The following is a 16,226-nucleotide window of genomic DNA, read 5'->3' as shown; positions in this document are numbered from 1 at the left end:
TGACTTAGTATATGTATTACTTTGTGTATATGTATTTGATTTAAAAAATGTATTACTTGGTGAAAATGGATATGTGATTGGTTCTTGTGTAATTTCCATTAATCTGCATGATGTTTTTCCTCCAATGTTATTAGCATTATCAACAGCACTTACATGAATATAGTGTGAATTTGTTATTTTTTTATCACTTATGTTAATAAAACCATTGAGTGATTCTTCCTCTTTATCTGATCTCGAAACATCATCATCATTATTAATTATATATAAATATTTAAATATTCCTGTAACAACATCGACACTTGCTACATTTGACTCTGAGATACAATTTCCAGTATAATCATACTCTTTAACTTTGTAGAAATATTTAGTTCCTTCATCATCAGCATGTACTTTAATAATGTGATTAGTTTTATCATAACTAATTTCTGGTTTTAATGGCTTTGCTAAATCTTGAGAATAGACATGATCTTCAAAATGATTTTCATTTATTCTTTGCTTCAGGTGAAAAATTGTATTCGTAAGGATTTTTTTTTCGTAATAATTTGGATTTTCTCTTAATTGAATTACTGCAGTATTGCCGTATGTTGTGAGATAAAATTTGGATTTTTTTTCATCATCATAATAACTCAGATAAAACCTAATATTGCCGCTGGTAGTTTGGTTTGTTGTATATGTCTCGGAAATTTCATGTTTTTCTTTATTCGGATTTTTAAGTTTCCATGGATACTTATGAATTAAGCTATCATTATGAAGATAAATATTACTGGATCGAGCACTAGATATTTTGCTAGTTCAACTTCCATTCCAAACAAGTTACTAATTGATACTAAGCTTGCAGCCTTGTATCCTTCATCGGTCATATTGCAAAATAATGGAGATAATACTCCATGACCTGCAAGAAAACCATATCCTCTTTGAATGTATTGCTGAATAATTTTCTCTGAACATTCTGTTGAGAGAGAAAAGCCTCCATTTTCAGTCCAGAAACCAAGAACAATAACATCAAACAGATATACCCATTCACTATCATTTCTAACTGCTGCTTCAAATTCATCAATTGAAATAAGTGTTACATTCATTATTGTTTCGTCTGTATCAGTATTGTTGCCATAAGCTTGTGAGGTTACTCCATTTATCTTACCACCTTCCATCCAAACTTTTAAAGATGCTGATAGAGGGTATTCCACAGGATCACCCTTTTGAGAATTAAATTTCATATCTGCTATGGGAATAGGAAAAGGTGTTGAATTTGATTTCTGGCCTTTACTACTATTTGAAGGATAAATATTCAAAACATTAATATATGTATCTTTCTTATACGTACTTATTACTTCCCAACCGTAGTCATCTTCCGATGTTTTTTGAAAAATTTTATAATAAGTATTATCATTGATTTCATTTTTATTCCATGTAAGTTTGACACTTCCTTTTCCACATCCGTAGGGAGCTTGAAAAGTTGCATTAAGCTTGATAGAATGAAAAGCATACAGAATTGATGAAAAGACGAGCATGGAGAAAGCAATTCAATTGAATAAAAAACAACCGTTAAACATCGATCAATATTTCTGTTTATTGGTTTAATTTGAATGGTGTAAAAAATATTTTGTATACATAACCCACTATTGAAGACTTTTTGAAATTTTTCGTATCCAAAAACGGCGAAAACCTCATTCACAATTTGGAGGGGTATGGCAGAGAAGGCTAATGGGCTTTTTGCCGCAACTACTTCATTATTTTCGCATGTGTAAGACGGCTTCTACTGCGATGTCATGATATAAATTGGATATGCTACAAAATGAAAAAGTATTGAATTTTTTGCACCCGCTATTATAATGTAGCTTTCAGTATATCTCTACAACATGAAGGGACTTAACGTTCTTCAATTCTAATACGAATTTATCTTTCCAAAAAATGTGTTATTTTGGTTTATATATAGAAGATATACTCACAAAATGATTATATTAAAGAAACGAGATGGTGTTTTGAGTAAAAAATAATTTTTTTATCATTACATTTTCGTAATGAGATATTTCAAGATTTCCCTCTGCGTAATTTTTTTTTTATTCCATGATATATGCATTTCTAAAAAATATCAACTTGAATATCTTTTGAATGGACACCAAGATTTTTTGAAATTTTTTTTGGTGTCAACCAACATAACTTAAAAATACCTATTTTATATATTTATAAAATGTAATGAAAGACCATAAATGAGCTCTTGTAACTCTTGTTCAAAAATTTTAAAAATTTACCAAAAACTTTGAATAAAAGGCCATTTAGTACTTAAATATTTGCACTTGGTACTGATCCAATATGACAAACAAACCACTGTTTCTTAATTCGTATCCATTTCTTTCGTAGTTATCACCGGTCAACAACTCCTTCACTGTAATTTTATCGCATTGCGGTGCGTCGTCGAGCTTGATTGCTCCTCCTGCTGTGCCGCTGCCGAAGTTGACTGTAACCAAAATGTGCTCGTCGCCCAAGCTGTACTTCCACGCGGAGATCGCTGCGCCTTCGCACGTCAACTGTTGGAATTCGCCGTTTCTCATTACGTCCATCTTCAATATCTCAAACAATTTGCTGTAGAAGTATACACAGACGGAATTGGGCGGTTCGGCATTAGCTCGCCTCAAGTGGACGTCGATCTTGTTCTTAGGGCCAAGCCATTGGTCTTGGTTGAAGAATCTCATTCCAGGCAATGTGAGTAATGCTGCTGCTGCGGCGTTAGCTGCATCGTAGTTGTTAAAGAAGTTCGCAACTGCACGTTTTTCGTCGTGGTTCTCAGTGAAGTAGCACATATGTGACATATACTCATTATTGCGATTGCGGATTTCTTGGATAAAGCCACTCGGGTCTTGGTATGTGAGCTTGTCATAGGGGATCTTGTCATACGCATAGTCAAAGCCGAGTGAAACAAGCTTGGCCTCATTATCACCATATGATTCGGCTAAGAAGATGAAATCAGGATATACGGCCTTGACTGCTTCGATGGCTTCTTCCCAAAATTCACGTTCTGGTTTGGTATAGCCATATGCATCGAGTTCGGTCTTCCAATATTTCTCAAATGCATCTTTGAGAATGACATGGGACATGTCGCAACGACAGCCATCGGCTAAGGATGCGATTTTCTTTAATATTTGGATTTGACGACCACGGAATTCATAATCGAAATAATTGAATTGGGCTGTATCCATCCATGGAGAACACCATTCGGCACATCCATAGGCAACACCATTGCTGAGATAACGGGTGGAATCTGTAACACCAGGTGGAGCACGAATATAATAATTTGGCTTTTCGGTAACTTCTGGTGCATCTGTGGCTGAGTGGTTTGGTACAAAGTCAAGCATTAATTTGATTCCGCGTGCTTTAAGTTGTTCACGAACCCATTTGAGATCATCAAGAGTTCCAATGTCAACATTAACATCATATTTAACAATGGCATATGGTGAACCAATGACATCTTCTTCTGTCCAGCCTGGGCAGTTAACATCATATCCGGCAATGCAACCGGCATCAGTCTTAGAATGTTGAACACCATTTGGTCCTACTTGCCAAACGCCCATGAACCAAACCCATTGGAATCCTTTGGCTTTCCAATCATCGAATTCGGATTGTGGGATGTCACGAAGAGTAACTGTCTTTCCAAGTTTAAGTCCTAACTTGTAAAGATAAGGACGAGTTGTGATTTCAAGAAGTTGGGTGGGTTTACTGTATGAATATGCTATGCCCATCAGAAGCAATAACATGGAATGATTGTGACGTCGGTTGGATTCCTCACCTGCTCGATCGTAAACAACACAAATTCAAACCGAAAACCCAATTTTTGAATAAAAAGCGTTTTAACCTGCTACGATAATTTTTACACTTTTTATATGCGTGCTTTTGTGAGAGATTGTAAACAAGCTGACACACGATAGGAAATTCAATTGAATATATTCCTAAAAATTTGAAACACACTAAACTGTTACTGAGAAATGGTATATGTTTGACTTGGAGAAAATGAATGTTTAATTGTTTATAAACACTTTCATCATCGAGTTAATATCAAATTATGTTTTTTTTGATTTGAATAGATAAATTCAAGTAATGAAAGACATTTCTTCGGGAATTGATATAATTTTATTTTGAAATGAATTTCCTACAATTATTTGTCGAAAATGATAAATAAAGTTAAAGGTATATAAATATGAAATGATGATTTTTGAGCAAAAATTAGAAAAGTGAGGTGAGGTGTTCTACCCGCAAATCATTGAATTTCATTGAAAATTTTTTTCTAATAAAATACTGATTTCTCGAGAAATGATAATTGGATTTTCAGGAGGGCACAACAATTTTTGGATAAAAATATATGATCGAAAAGTTTTTATGAAACATAAATTCAACTTCAAAGAAATTCACAAAATAATGGTTTCTCAAAGGTTTCGCTCATAGCTATTTTTACTCAATTATTTTCTTGTAAGAAACAAATTAATCTATAATCCTTGCACTAAGCAACCTTTCTAAGTCATTCCGACTTTGCTCTAGTGTTGGGCAAATCGTTGGTTGATTAAAATTCTGTCTAAACAAAGAAAAAGGTTCAAATGCAATTGGCGCCAAGTGAATTATTTTTGATTGTACATCGGAAATGTTGGGTGATGAGCAGGCTTCTATTTGATCATATTGTACAATTTCTATTTCTGGTTTTGGTATTTCATTGGACTTTGGTTTTCTTCCTCTCTTTTGTACTAATGGCTCACCTTTTTGCATTCTCTCGATTCTTTTTCTTAAGGTGCTATTCCATCGATTCTTAATACAATTATCTGAACGTCCTGGGAAATATGGAGATATTTTTGTCCATTGGTTTCCTAGTTTGTTATGATATTCGATTAGTCTTTCATCTTCTTCTTGAGTCCATGGAGTACGCACAACATTTGAATCTAAATGATTCTTGAAACGCTCTCTACATTGTTTTCCTGTTCTTCCGTTGAGGAGGAGAGCTAGTTTTGCCCAGTCTTTTACTCCATTTTTTTTAACAAAATCCAAGATTATTTCATCCTCTTCACGTGTCCAAGACCCTTTCACAAGTTGTGGGTTTAATACCTTTTCCCATCTTCCAGAGATTTGTGGTGCAGTTTTGTTTGGGAAGTACTTTGCCAAGACGCTCCAAGAATTTGTTTGATTATTTGTCATCAATGTAATTAAGAGTTCATCTTCTTCTGGTGTCCAAATAGTCCTTTTTGAAGATGAATAAACATGTTGCTTTCTGTTTCTGGTTGGTGCAAGAGCGACTAACTCCATAAATGAAGTTAAATTTGACGTTAACATTATGTACGTTAAACCCATTATCGTCTTAAAAATTAAAAACTTTACACCGATAAAAGTGAAGTAAATAAGTATTCAAAAAGTTGTTTAACCGAAGATAACTTTTGATTTTTATTTGACTATTTATTTAGAATATTGTTTCTTTATGTTTCCTTCTGATTTGATGTATGTCTTGGTTGTTTATAAAAAAAATGTTAAAAACTTGAAACTTTAATTAAGGAAATCATTATCATCTTCTGGAAGTGGAATAGCTTCTGCTTGTTGAAGTTCAGCTTCATATTGTGCAGCAAGATTTGGATCCATTTCAACTTCTGGTGGCATTAAAACAGTTGCTGTGGTGAATTGGAGATTTGGATCGCCTGACAATGAACGAGCTAATGAAAGGAATGGAAGTTCAAAGTGGTAGTTACTCTTTGCTGAGATTTCAAAGTATCTCATGTTGTTCTTCTTGTGGAAAATAACACGCTTTGCTTGAACTTTCCTGTCACGAACATCAATTTTGTTACCAACAAGAACAATTGGAATGTTTGGACATACACGAACAAGATCACGGTGCCATGTTGGGACGTTACGATATGTTGTTGGTGAAGTAACGTCGAACATGATGATGGCACAATTTGCTTCAAGATAATAACCTTCACGAAGACCGCCAAAACGTTCTTGACCTGCTGTATCCCAAATGTTATATGTTAAAACACCATGTGTAGTCTGGAAAGATAATTGCGAAACTTGAACTCCAAGAGTTGGGATATACTTCTTTTCGAATTCACCAGTTTGATGGCGTTTGACAAAAGTTGTTTTTCCGACGCCACCATCTCCTACAAGGACAAGTTTTGCCTGCATAAATGAAAATGATTGACCATGGCAAAACCGCCACAAAAGGGATGTTTTTTTAATTGACTTGCTTAGTTCGAATTAAGTAAGGTCAAAATCATAGCCGATAGCTGAAATGTTAAACGTATATTTAAATATGCGTTTTTAATTTTTCCAATTAAAAAAAAAGATTTGAAATGCATTACAAAAAAATCGTTGTTTTTATGTTTGTATTAAAAAATTCCTTTTTCCTAACAATTAGGAAAAAGAATTTTCAAAAAATTTTATTAAATATCTATTCGAATTTCTCGAAATAAATCCATTTTTTCATTAAGATTTTTTCTTTGTAAATCCCAATTGGACTTTAATCTCAAGAATTCTCCACTCAAATCTCTATTTTGATTATCCTTATTCACATTATTTATATGTTCTAACTTCTCTAAACATTTTCTCAACTCTTCTTCCATCTGTTTTTCTTTATCTTTCTCTTGCTTTAAAACATTGATATAATCTGATTCACTTTCGATTTTATCAATATATTTACAAAAAGAATCATTAATTGTTTCTTCATTATTCAATTCGATTCCAGGAAAATAATTTTCGATTTTCAGTTTTAACTTTTCTGTTTCAATTTTTCTATGATATTTTATTGCATTTTGTACAAATTCTTTCATTTCATCTATTTTATCATAAAGATTCTCTGCTGTTATATTCGAATGCGCTTTGTTTGGAGTCATCTCGAAAACAGCATCTAAAACTTTTTGCGCTTTGTTCTTTGTATCATTAAATTTATTTTCTTCATTTTGAAGAATATAATTTAGTTTATTGATTTTCTCTTTATACTTTTTGGTAACGTTAGAATAAGAATTTTGAAGCTGTTGTGTGCAAAGTTTTTTGGCTTTATGAATAATTTTGATTTGTTGTCTTTGCATTTTTTGAACAGAAAAACGGAGTGACTCAATCTCACATGAAAGGTTTTGAGCTGTAAATTGAAGACTAGAAACAAGTTCATTTGGAATAAGATCTTGTTGAAAATTTTCTTCTTCAAGAGAGGATAATTTATTTCTAAGAATTTTATTTTCAAGGCCATACCTCTGTATTTCTTTCTCCGTTTTGTTTCGAAAAGAAATTAAATCGTTTTCTATAAAATTTTTCTCTTCGTTGATATTATCCAACTTAGAAATTAACTTTTGAATATATTTTTCTTTTTCGTTTTTGAGAGATTTTTGAAGAATATCGATTAATTGTGTGGAAACAAAAGATGGATCGATATGAAATTTTTTATTTTGAGCATTAATTTTTGAATTGACAATACTTTCAGTAGATGTTTTTAGATATTGGGTTATAGATTCATATTCTTCGCTATTATATTTTTTCATAAAATAAAATTGGGCATAAAATATTTTCCCACAATCAGAATGGCAAATATTTGATGCGTTCAGCCAAAAAATCAGATAAAACTTTTGAATACTTGAAGCAACTTGCTCATTCAAATGTTCCTATCGGCAAATTTAACGTACAGGACAAATCAAAGAATGACTTCCAAAATGGCAAGACGTCCTTCTTTTTCACCATCACCTACAAGAGTACATCGCATAAGAAGGCCACTTGCAAGTTTTGAGAACGTATCTCCAAATCATTCAAAAGCATTAAAATTTCAATCATTTACGCCAAAAAAAATAAAACCCAAATCATCAAATAACAGACTTTTCAAGGAGTTTTTAAATGCACTTTATCAAAGACAAAAGACAATTGAACCAATTGATTTATCTCAAATTGGAATAACATCAATTCTCAGATATCATGTTGTGGGATGGATTGGGAAATTATGTTACCACTTTTCTCTCAGAAAATCTGTTTTCTCTTTAGCTGTTGCAATTTTTGATCATTCCTTACTTAAAATTAATGCTAATACAAAATGCATTCAACTTTATGCAGCTACATGTTTATGGATTTCATCAAAATATATATGTCCATCACTTGTTAATGCAATAGATTTAATTGGTGAATGTGATGGTGAGTTTACAACGCATGATTTTACTAAATGCGAAACAGAAATTCTTGATGCTTTAAATTATAATATTTCACTTCCAAACGAATGGGAATTTGTAGAAATAATTGAAGATAACATTGGTTATGATCAAACATTATTTCATTTAATATTTACATTAAGTGAAATATTATTTCAATTTTCTTCTTTTCTTAAATATAATCCTTCAACAGTTGCCTTAAGTATTCTGATATACTCTTTAAATTGTATTAATAAACCAATTAATCATGAAATAGTAAAACATCTTATCATAAATGAAAATCCAAAAACTTTATACATGTGTATTGAAGAATTAAATAAAGTTGTAATAGATTTAGTTTCAAAAAAGAAGCACACATTTCTTGAAGAAACAGGAGGTAATTTGTATCAACAAGCAATTGAATTGCTGAAGACAGCATTACTTCCTAATATCGAAACATTTTTATCTTTGTTTAGCGCTTAATAAACATTCATGTAATTAAAAAAAAAAAAAATTTTGAACTATGTAAAAAAAAAGTTTAAATTTATTTGTTTATTTAATCTTTTGGTTGTTTCGAAGGTCTTTCAATTAACTCATTTAACTCTTGCATTGGTGTCTTAAAAGCTATAAAAGAACTCCTGCCTTATTCTCTATGTTTATATTTATTCCTTTAGTTTTAAGAAGTGTTTTAATGATTTCCATCATTTTCTTCTTTGCAGCGTAATGAAGAGGAGTTCTAAAACCAAGAAATGAATTCCTTCATTATCTTGAATGTTTGGATTAATCCTTTCATCATTTAAAAGTAACTGTGCACAATAAACTTGTTTTTCTTTAATCGCAAAATGTATTGCGGCCATTCCATCATCATTTTGTAAGTTAACATTAATATCCGGAATTTCTAATAAGAACTTTGTTAATGCAGCTTTTCCATATGCGGCACTTCTCATTAGAGGAGACATTCCATCACTTTGAACTTCATTAACTGGTCCGCCAAGGAATAGTTCAACAATTTTATATTCGCCTTGAATCGCGGCATATGTAATTGGCAATTTTCCATAAAATTTACAAAAGAAACATTTTAACAAAAGAATAAATATCTTTAATTTCAGTATCAATTCGACCTTTTTGACTTAAAAGGATTTGGCAAATTTCGTAATTACCATTACCCGCTGCTAAATGAAGTGCTGTTCGAAAAATTTTAATGAAATTCCAAAAAATTAATAGAAATATCTCGGTCTTTAGCATTAAGATCTATTTTGGTTTCACTTACAAGAAACTTCGCGGCTTCAACAAAACCATCAAATGCTGCATGGTGAAGATATGTGGTATTATAAAAGTCTTTGTCATCGATATTAATGTATTTTAATTGAAGAAGTTTCTTAAATGTTTCTAAATTATGGCTTTTAAGAGCTGCTTGGCCACATCCTTTGATTTCAAAACCTAACTCTTTTAATAGGTCTAATATTTCGATTTTGCCTGCATATGAAGCATAATAAGAAGCTGTAAATCCTTCATCATCTGCATTGTTTTTATCACATCCAAGAGAAACAAGGAGACGGATGCATTTCGTAGAACCATAAAATGATGCTGCGCATATTAATGGAACACCATTCTTCATGATTTCTGGTTCACAATCTAATTCAGGTGGAAAAGGTACATCAACTGAAATTCCACTTTCTATTTTGCTTTTTAATGAAACATCATCATCTGTTTTTATAATGTTTAGTATTTCTTCTACAAGTTTTGTATCCGACATTTAATAAAATTTTGTCCGAACATCCAATATCATTCAAATTAAGTCAGGTACTTGGTTCAAGTTACTGCAGCACCTGATTTTTTTTATTTTTTGAAAAAATTTATCATTTTATTCAATAATAAAAGATAAATAATATAGCAAAGGATAGTAGTTTATTTCATTTTATCTTTCTTGAATTTAAATTACATTTTATTTATAATTTTTGATATCAATTTGAAAATATCTCAAATTTGTAATTTTTTTTGAAAAGTTAAATTCATGCATAACCTCTAAGAAAACCACGCTAATAATTTATCCTTAAAATGATTATAATCACATATCTCTTTGATGAAATAATTATAAAAAATTGACTGGGTTTGTCAAATACAAAAAACAATGGATCTTATTTGGCCTCCAGAAACTCGAGGGTGGATAGAAATTGGAACTAACAAATACCAGAAGTATTCACTTTATGATTTTAATGAACCAGAATTCGAAAATCCTTCGAACGTTTTCCTACCAGGTCAAAATGGCGGAATGCTCCTTCTTTTTAAAGCATCAAATTATGGGAAAGTAGCTGTTTTTTCCAATTCAGGAAGTCCACTTATATCAACAACAAACATTCAGATTCATTCACCACTTGCTGCATTTTGGTGTTTAAATGGATACGTTGGTTTCTTAGGATACAATGGTGAGGTATCTATTATTACTCTTAGTGGTGAATTATATAAAGTTATTGAACCACCAGCACCTAATATTACTGTTTTATTACAATTTTCTTTTCTAGGTGGTGTTGCATTTTATGCAGATAATGAATCATTCTATGTATTTGATTCAGCATATTATGGCTTTACACCACTTTCTATGGGAAAGTTAACAACAAATGATACAAATGTCTCACTTATTGGATATAACAACGGTAACGGATACATTGTTTATGGAACCGAAATGTATCATGTTACTGAAAGCTCATCAAAACTATTGGGCAATCTCCCGTTCACTCCATACTTCATGTACGTATCGTCTAACGGTCAACTTGTATCGGTAACCGATGGCAAATCCTTATGTACATTATCATTAGACCCAAGTATTAATTTTAAAGTCATATCAACTACAGAAGCTATTACATCTGTTGCTTTTGTTGATGATTCTACAGTCTCTTTTGTTTCTGGTGGCAAATTATACTTTTTCCAAAATGGTCGAGATCCACAACGAATTAGTGATCAAAGAGTGTTCTTTTTAGTCCAAGACAAGAACTCTATTCGCGTTTTCCAACAAACTAATCCCACACGTAATGAGCTGGTTGTCATTACGCAGATCCATCAATCAATATCAACATTATTCCAAAAATCCATATCAGAAAACCTTGAGAAGCTATACAATGCCAAGCTTTACTTTGATAATGAGAACATTGAAAGTTATAAATTACTTGAAGAAATCAAATCTTCATTATCCACTTTAATAGAGTCCATATTAGCAGCAGCGCCACATATACTTGATGTTAATGTATGTGAGCGCTTATTTGTATTATCATCATTTGCCAAATATCAAGTTCCATCATTTGATCATAATCGTTTTGCGTCAACACTTCAAGACATTCGAGTCCTTAACACATTACATTTATTTAAATATGGGTTCACTACACTTTCCACTGATTTTTACAATATGGACAAAAACGAATTCTTGTCAAACTTAGTCCAAATCCAATACTATGAGTTAGCAAATTCGTTTGCGAAGATATATAACTTAGATCAATCGATTATTGCCGAAAATTGGGCTCAAGTCATGTTAAAAGAAAATCGTGATCGCGAAATCGATTTAATACTTAAGAAAGTATCTGCGTATCCGAACGTTGACTTTTTACACTTAGCGAAGATCTCAAAGAAGTATTCATTATCTGACGAATCCATTAAGAAGATAGTTAATCGAGTTCGTGATCCTGTTGATCGCATGAACTTTTTATTATATGAATTACGGTCTGATAAAGAAGCTATTTCAGATGCAATACAAAGTCGAGATGGCAATGCATTGATTATTTATATGTACACGAAGAAGATGACGATGTCATATAATCTTTTTGGTAATTTGTTAGGAAGTTATTCTCAATTAGCAGATTTATATTCAGTTATTAAGCAACAACAAGAAAGGCCTAAGCCAATGTATGAACAAATACTTCAAATTCCAGATTATCCGATAATGAAAGGGTTTTTCCTTGAGTTACTTTATGGTTCTGGTAGAGCATTTGGAAGTAACTCTAAGAAGATATTAAATGCAATACGAATGATCGATAAGAATAATGTATGGAACTCAATATTACAAACGCAAATGGAGTTGTTACAATTGTTACAAAAGTTAAATCTCGGTGATGAATCGAAAGATATAAACGTGCCAACACATTCAGCAAGACATTGGATGTCTATAGCTGTCGCACAAAATAATGAGTCCGCGTTTAATAAGATATCGAAGTTGTATAAAGCAAATGATAGGACTCAGGCGTGGACAAAAATTAAGGCGTTCGAACAATACCAGATATGGGCAGGGCTAGAGCAAATGGCAAGAAGATCGCAGCCGTTGCCTTGGGAAACTTTCGCTGATGAGTGCTTCAGCTACGGAAGGCAGAAGGAGGCGATGACATTCGTGGACAAAATGCAAAATAATGAAAATAAGGTCAACTTGCTGATACAAAATAAATGTTTCGATAAGGCGGCGGCAGTGGCAAAGTCAATGAAAAACGAACAGCTTTATAACGAAGTAATGTATAGGGCAAATCTTTCATAAATAGTCATTATAAAATAAATTTTAACATTAATAAAGACAAAATAATGGACTGCAGTGAAAAACATGTAGACCGACACCTTAATATAGCCCGTGTCTACACTGTAGTTTATATATAAAGAACATATTTAATAATTTTTTTCGGTTTAATTTGTAATTTTCTGGAAAATATTCGAATTTTTCACTCACTTCACTAAGGAAAAAGTTAACACGAAAAAATCTTTTTCTCGATTTTCTTTTTATATTTTAATCAACCCATATTTTTGGGACTGGATATTTGTTAAAATTTTTATTTGCTAACAAACTATATAAAAATTGATGATCACCAATTTGGATTTCCCTTTACGTTTTCCTATCTTGCAACTTTTTTTTCATTTGGTATGAGCACGTTTGTCCATTAGGGTGCGCCGAATTTTGTGTTGATTTTTGGTCGGACAAAATTTATATTGAAATGTACGATAGAAGGACGTTTGTTATTAACGTATTTTGTTAAACAGAAATAAAAATCAAATGAACAACAGTAGGAAAATGATTAAACGAAGATTAAAGCCAAAAGTTATTTTAGTTCCACGAAAGAAAAAGGTTGAAGAAGGAAATAAAAAAACATTGGAACATGCATATGCAGCATTACAAGTAAAAACATCAGAAAGAACAAAACAGGATGTTGATACTATCATGGAAATTGTTGGTAAATGGCCTGATTTTGTTAGATTTATTCATACAGAACAAGAACGTCGTGAAGTTTGTCGATGTATGACAGGAGAAGAAAAAAAAGGAAATACAATTTTATTTAAACAAGGCGATGATCCAGATGGTTGGTATCTTGTTTTTTCAGGTCTTTGTTCAGTTTATATTATGTGGGGTGATGAATCTAAACATGCAATGATTCCTCCTGCACATTTATCATTACTTCGATCAGCCTTAGGTGCAGATAAAAATTTCTTCTGTGTTGCTAAAAAGCATCCCACACAAGAATTTGGTAGTACAGCTCTTACAAATAACGATGTTCGTAATGCAACAATAATTATTGATGAACCATCATATTTACTTCGAGTTGACCCACAACTTTACAGAGATACTGCAGCGTGGTTTGATCGCCAACTTCTTGAGAAGAAAGCAGCACTTTTATCCCACATTCCACAATTTCAATTTCTTCGATCTTTACCAGAACAAACGCAAATATTCACTCGCCTTGCGGAGAACATGAAAGAACATCATTTTTTAGCCGGCGATACCATTGGTCGAGAAACGATTGTTGAAGGATTCTTTGTTGTTGAGGAAGGACTTTTAGCTAAACAACGCGTTGTAGACTTTTCCACATACAAAGAGTCAAATAAACCAAATCAGAATGATAATAACTTCTCTATTCCAATTAAAATTCCAAAAGGTAAACATTCTGTGCGTGTTGCTAATTATGGTCCAAAAACAATGTTTCCTGATCCAAATCTAAAAGATTACGTTCCATATCCTTTCACAATTACTGTCATTGAACCTGCAATAACATTCGAATTGAAGTTATCAGATTTGTCATCATTGTTATTAACTACACAGATCCAAAAGATAAAAGAATCAATCAGAAATGAACCGACTGATTCTGAAGTGATTCAGATGTGGATACAGAAGCAACAAGCGATTCAATGGAAATTGTTTAAACATAAATGTGTGAAAGAAGCACGAAAAACAATTAAAGTTGAGAAAGATATTTCTAATGGAATGTTTGCGGTGAGGAAAAGTGGGCCGCCAAAGCCAATCAAGAATCGATCTTTACCTGCATTCACAAAGAAATCATATGCATGAATTGTATTTAATAAATGTTTTTATGTTTGAATAAATTTATGTTGAAATACAAAACTGAAAAGGAAATTGCATTTTTCAATATTTTAGAAAAAAATAGCTTTGAGAGGGGTCAACATAAAAACAACAAATTGTTTTTGCAAAAGCAATTTTTTTACCTCCCATAAAGAGGAATTTGCCAAGGAGTGAATGCATGTAATCAATTAAATATCTCAAATTTTTTATCTTTTTTGTCATACCTAATATTAGGAAACGAATCTCATGGAGATTAAAATGGGGGAAGGAGCAAATTTATTATTAAAAAAAGTTTTCCTATATGAATAAAAATTTATAGTAGGTGGGCTTTGAGTATTTTTTGGAATCATTTCAAAAATCTACGAGACACATAATATCAATAAAGAGTGAGTTAATCCTTTCTTTATGATTTTAAAAATTAATTTTTTGCAGCAAAAAAGTGCCAAAAATTAACAGCAATGAACATATTTTTACTTTTAGCATATACAGTTGATAAAATTAGAGGAATAAGCCCATTAAATGCAGGACAATATAGGCGTTCTATAAGTTTTAGAAAGAATCAATTTACATGTTTTGATAAATCAAAAGTTATTTCGTTAGACAGATTGAATGATGGATATTGCGATTGTCCAGATGGGTCAGATGAACCTGGTACAAATGCATGTGGAAATGGAGAATTTTATTGTGAAAACAAAGGTTCAACGCCAAAATTAATACCAAAATGGATGGTTGGTGATGGTATTTGCGATTGCTGTGATGGGTCTGATGAGGCTGATAATCCAGACGTCAAATGTGAAAATCTTTGTGTTTCATTTCGAAAGAAATCAATTGAATTACGTTCCAATTTAACATCAATTACTGAAGAAGGCTCTAAGCTCCATCAAAAATATGCTAATCGAGGTCGCTTAGAACTATCTATACGTCGAAATCATTTCAAATTATTTGAACAACAAAAATCTTTAATTAAGAAAGCCACAAATCTTATTAATTCCTTATTCTTAGAAGTTAAGTCTGGACACAAATCAGAATCTCTTCTTTCACAACTTAACATGACAATTGATAATATCGAGTCAGGTTTTAATGAATATGATAACATTGAAAAAAACATTCGGAAAGGCACTCGTAAAATTCTTCCGAAGGCGCATTATGGAAAATTCAATCTTCGAAATCGGAAGCAGCGTTACTTTAATGTTGAAAGTTCACCAGTTTTTCTTCCAACACTTTCGTCATTTTTTTCTAAACTTCTGAAAAGTTATGAAACGATAGTCTCACTTTTTGAGGCGCTTTCGATCGGCACGATTCCATCAAATTACATTAATAACTTTAACAAAATCAGTTCAATCAACAAAAAATTATCTAACATTTCATATGAAATTATGGATATTGACTTTGGTCCTGACAAAGAATATGCTCCATTGTATGGTCAATGGTATCTTTATGAAAAGGACAATTGGTACATAGAGTTCATTCCATATCAGAATTGTACACGAAGTAATAAGAAAGGAAAAGAAGAATTCGTAATTGGGAAATATGAAAGAAGTGAACCAATGAAATGGATTTTTGGAGGCGGATCACGCTGCGATGGAAATATTTTATCATCAATGGAAGTACAGCTTCATTGCAGAACAAAGGACAGCATTTTGTCATTTGAAGAAGTTAAAAAGTGTTTATTTGTATTACACTTCGGAACACCCGCAGCTTGTACAGAGGAATACACAAGATTAATAGATAATATGGACGATGAGGATCTTAATGAATGGGAAAAATTTGTTTTTTAA

At 32.0% G+C, this 16,226-nt stretch overlaps 7 protein-coding genes across 7 annotated transcripts; 3 read left to right on the top strand and 4 right to left on the bottom strand.

Moving 5' to 3' along the window:
- Positions 1 to 734: 734 nt before the first annotated feature.
- Positions 735 to 1,217, bottom strand: GO595_000152 (uncharacterized protein; the record flags this gene model as incomplete). Its single annotated transcript, XM_067914325.1, has 1 exon — positions 735 to 1,217. One exon carries the CDS (start codon positions 1,215 to 1,217, stop codon positions 735 to 737), a length of 483 nt encoding a protein of 160 aa, XP_067779607.1.
- Positions 1,218 to 2,276: 1,059 nt separating this feature from the next.
- Positions 2,277 to 3,752, bottom strand: GO595_000151 (alpha-amylase family protein; the record flags this gene model as incomplete). The annotated part of the gene is made up of 1 exon (XM_067914314.1): positions 2,277 to 3,752. One exon carries the CDS (start codon positions 3,750 to 3,752, stop codon positions 2,277 to 2,279), a length of 1,476 nt encoding a protein of 491 aa, XP_067779606.1.
- A 721-nt stretch (positions 3,753 to 4,473) lies between these two features.
- Positions 4,474 to 5,283, bottom strand: GO595_000150 (Myb-like DNA-binding domain containing protein; the record flags this gene model as incomplete). Its single annotated transcript, XM_067914303.1, has 1 exon — positions 4,474 to 5,283. One exon carries the CDS (start codon positions 5,281 to 5,283, stop codon positions 4,474 to 4,476), a length of 810 nt encoding a protein of 269 aa, XP_067779605.1.
- A 234-nt stretch (positions 5,284 to 5,517) lies between these two features.
- On the bottom strand, positions 5,518 to 6,150 carry GO595_000149 (GTP-binding nuclear protein Ran; the record flags this gene model as incomplete). Its single annotated transcript, XM_067914291.1, has 1 exon — positions 5,518 to 6,150. The coding sequence occupies one exon, from the start codon at positions 6,148 to 6,150 to the stop codon at positions 5,518 to 5,520; it is 633 nt and encodes a 210-aa protein (XP_067779604.1).
- Positions 6,151 to 10,260: 4,110 nt separating this feature from the next.
- GO595_000148 (putative vacuolar protein sorting-associated protein 16) lies at positions 10,261 to 12,642 on the top strand (the record flags this gene model as incomplete). The annotated part of the gene is made up of 1 exon (XM_067914280.1): positions 10,261 to 12,642. The coding sequence occupies one exon, from the start codon at positions 10,261 to 10,263 to the stop codon at positions 12,640 to 12,642; it is 2,382 nt and encodes a 793-aa protein (XP_067779603.1).
- A 525-nt stretch (positions 12,643 to 13,167) lies between these two features.
- Positions 13,168 to 14,436, top strand: GO595_000147 (cyclic nucleotide-binding domain containing protein; the record flags this gene model as incomplete). The annotated part of the gene is made up of 1 exon (XM_067914269.1): positions 13,168 to 14,436. The coding sequence occupies one exon, from the start codon at positions 13,168 to 13,170 to the stop codon at positions 14,434 to 14,436; it is 1,269 nt and encodes a 422-aa protein (XP_067779602.1).
- Positions 14,437 to 14,906: 470 nt separating this feature from the next.
- GO595_000146 (low-density lipoprotein receptor class A) lies at positions 14,907 to 16,226 on the top strand (the record flags this gene model as incomplete). Its single annotated transcript, XM_067914258.1, has 1 exon — positions 14,907 to 16,226. The coding sequence occupies one exon, from the start codon at positions 14,907 to 14,909 to the stop codon at positions 16,224 to 16,226; it is 1,320 nt and encodes a 439-aa protein (XP_067779601.1).

Source organism: Histomonas meleagridis (assembly GCF_020186115.1).
Source record: "Histomonas meleagridis strain 2922-C6/04-10x chromosome Unknown contig_1, whole genome shotgun sequence".
Lineage (NCBI taxonomy): Eukaryota > Parabasalia > Tritrichomonadida > Dientamoebidae > Histomonas > Histomonas meleagridis.
The sequence above is the reverse complement of the archived record's forward strand: the minus strand, read 5'-3'. Positions and strand labels throughout refer to the sequence as shown.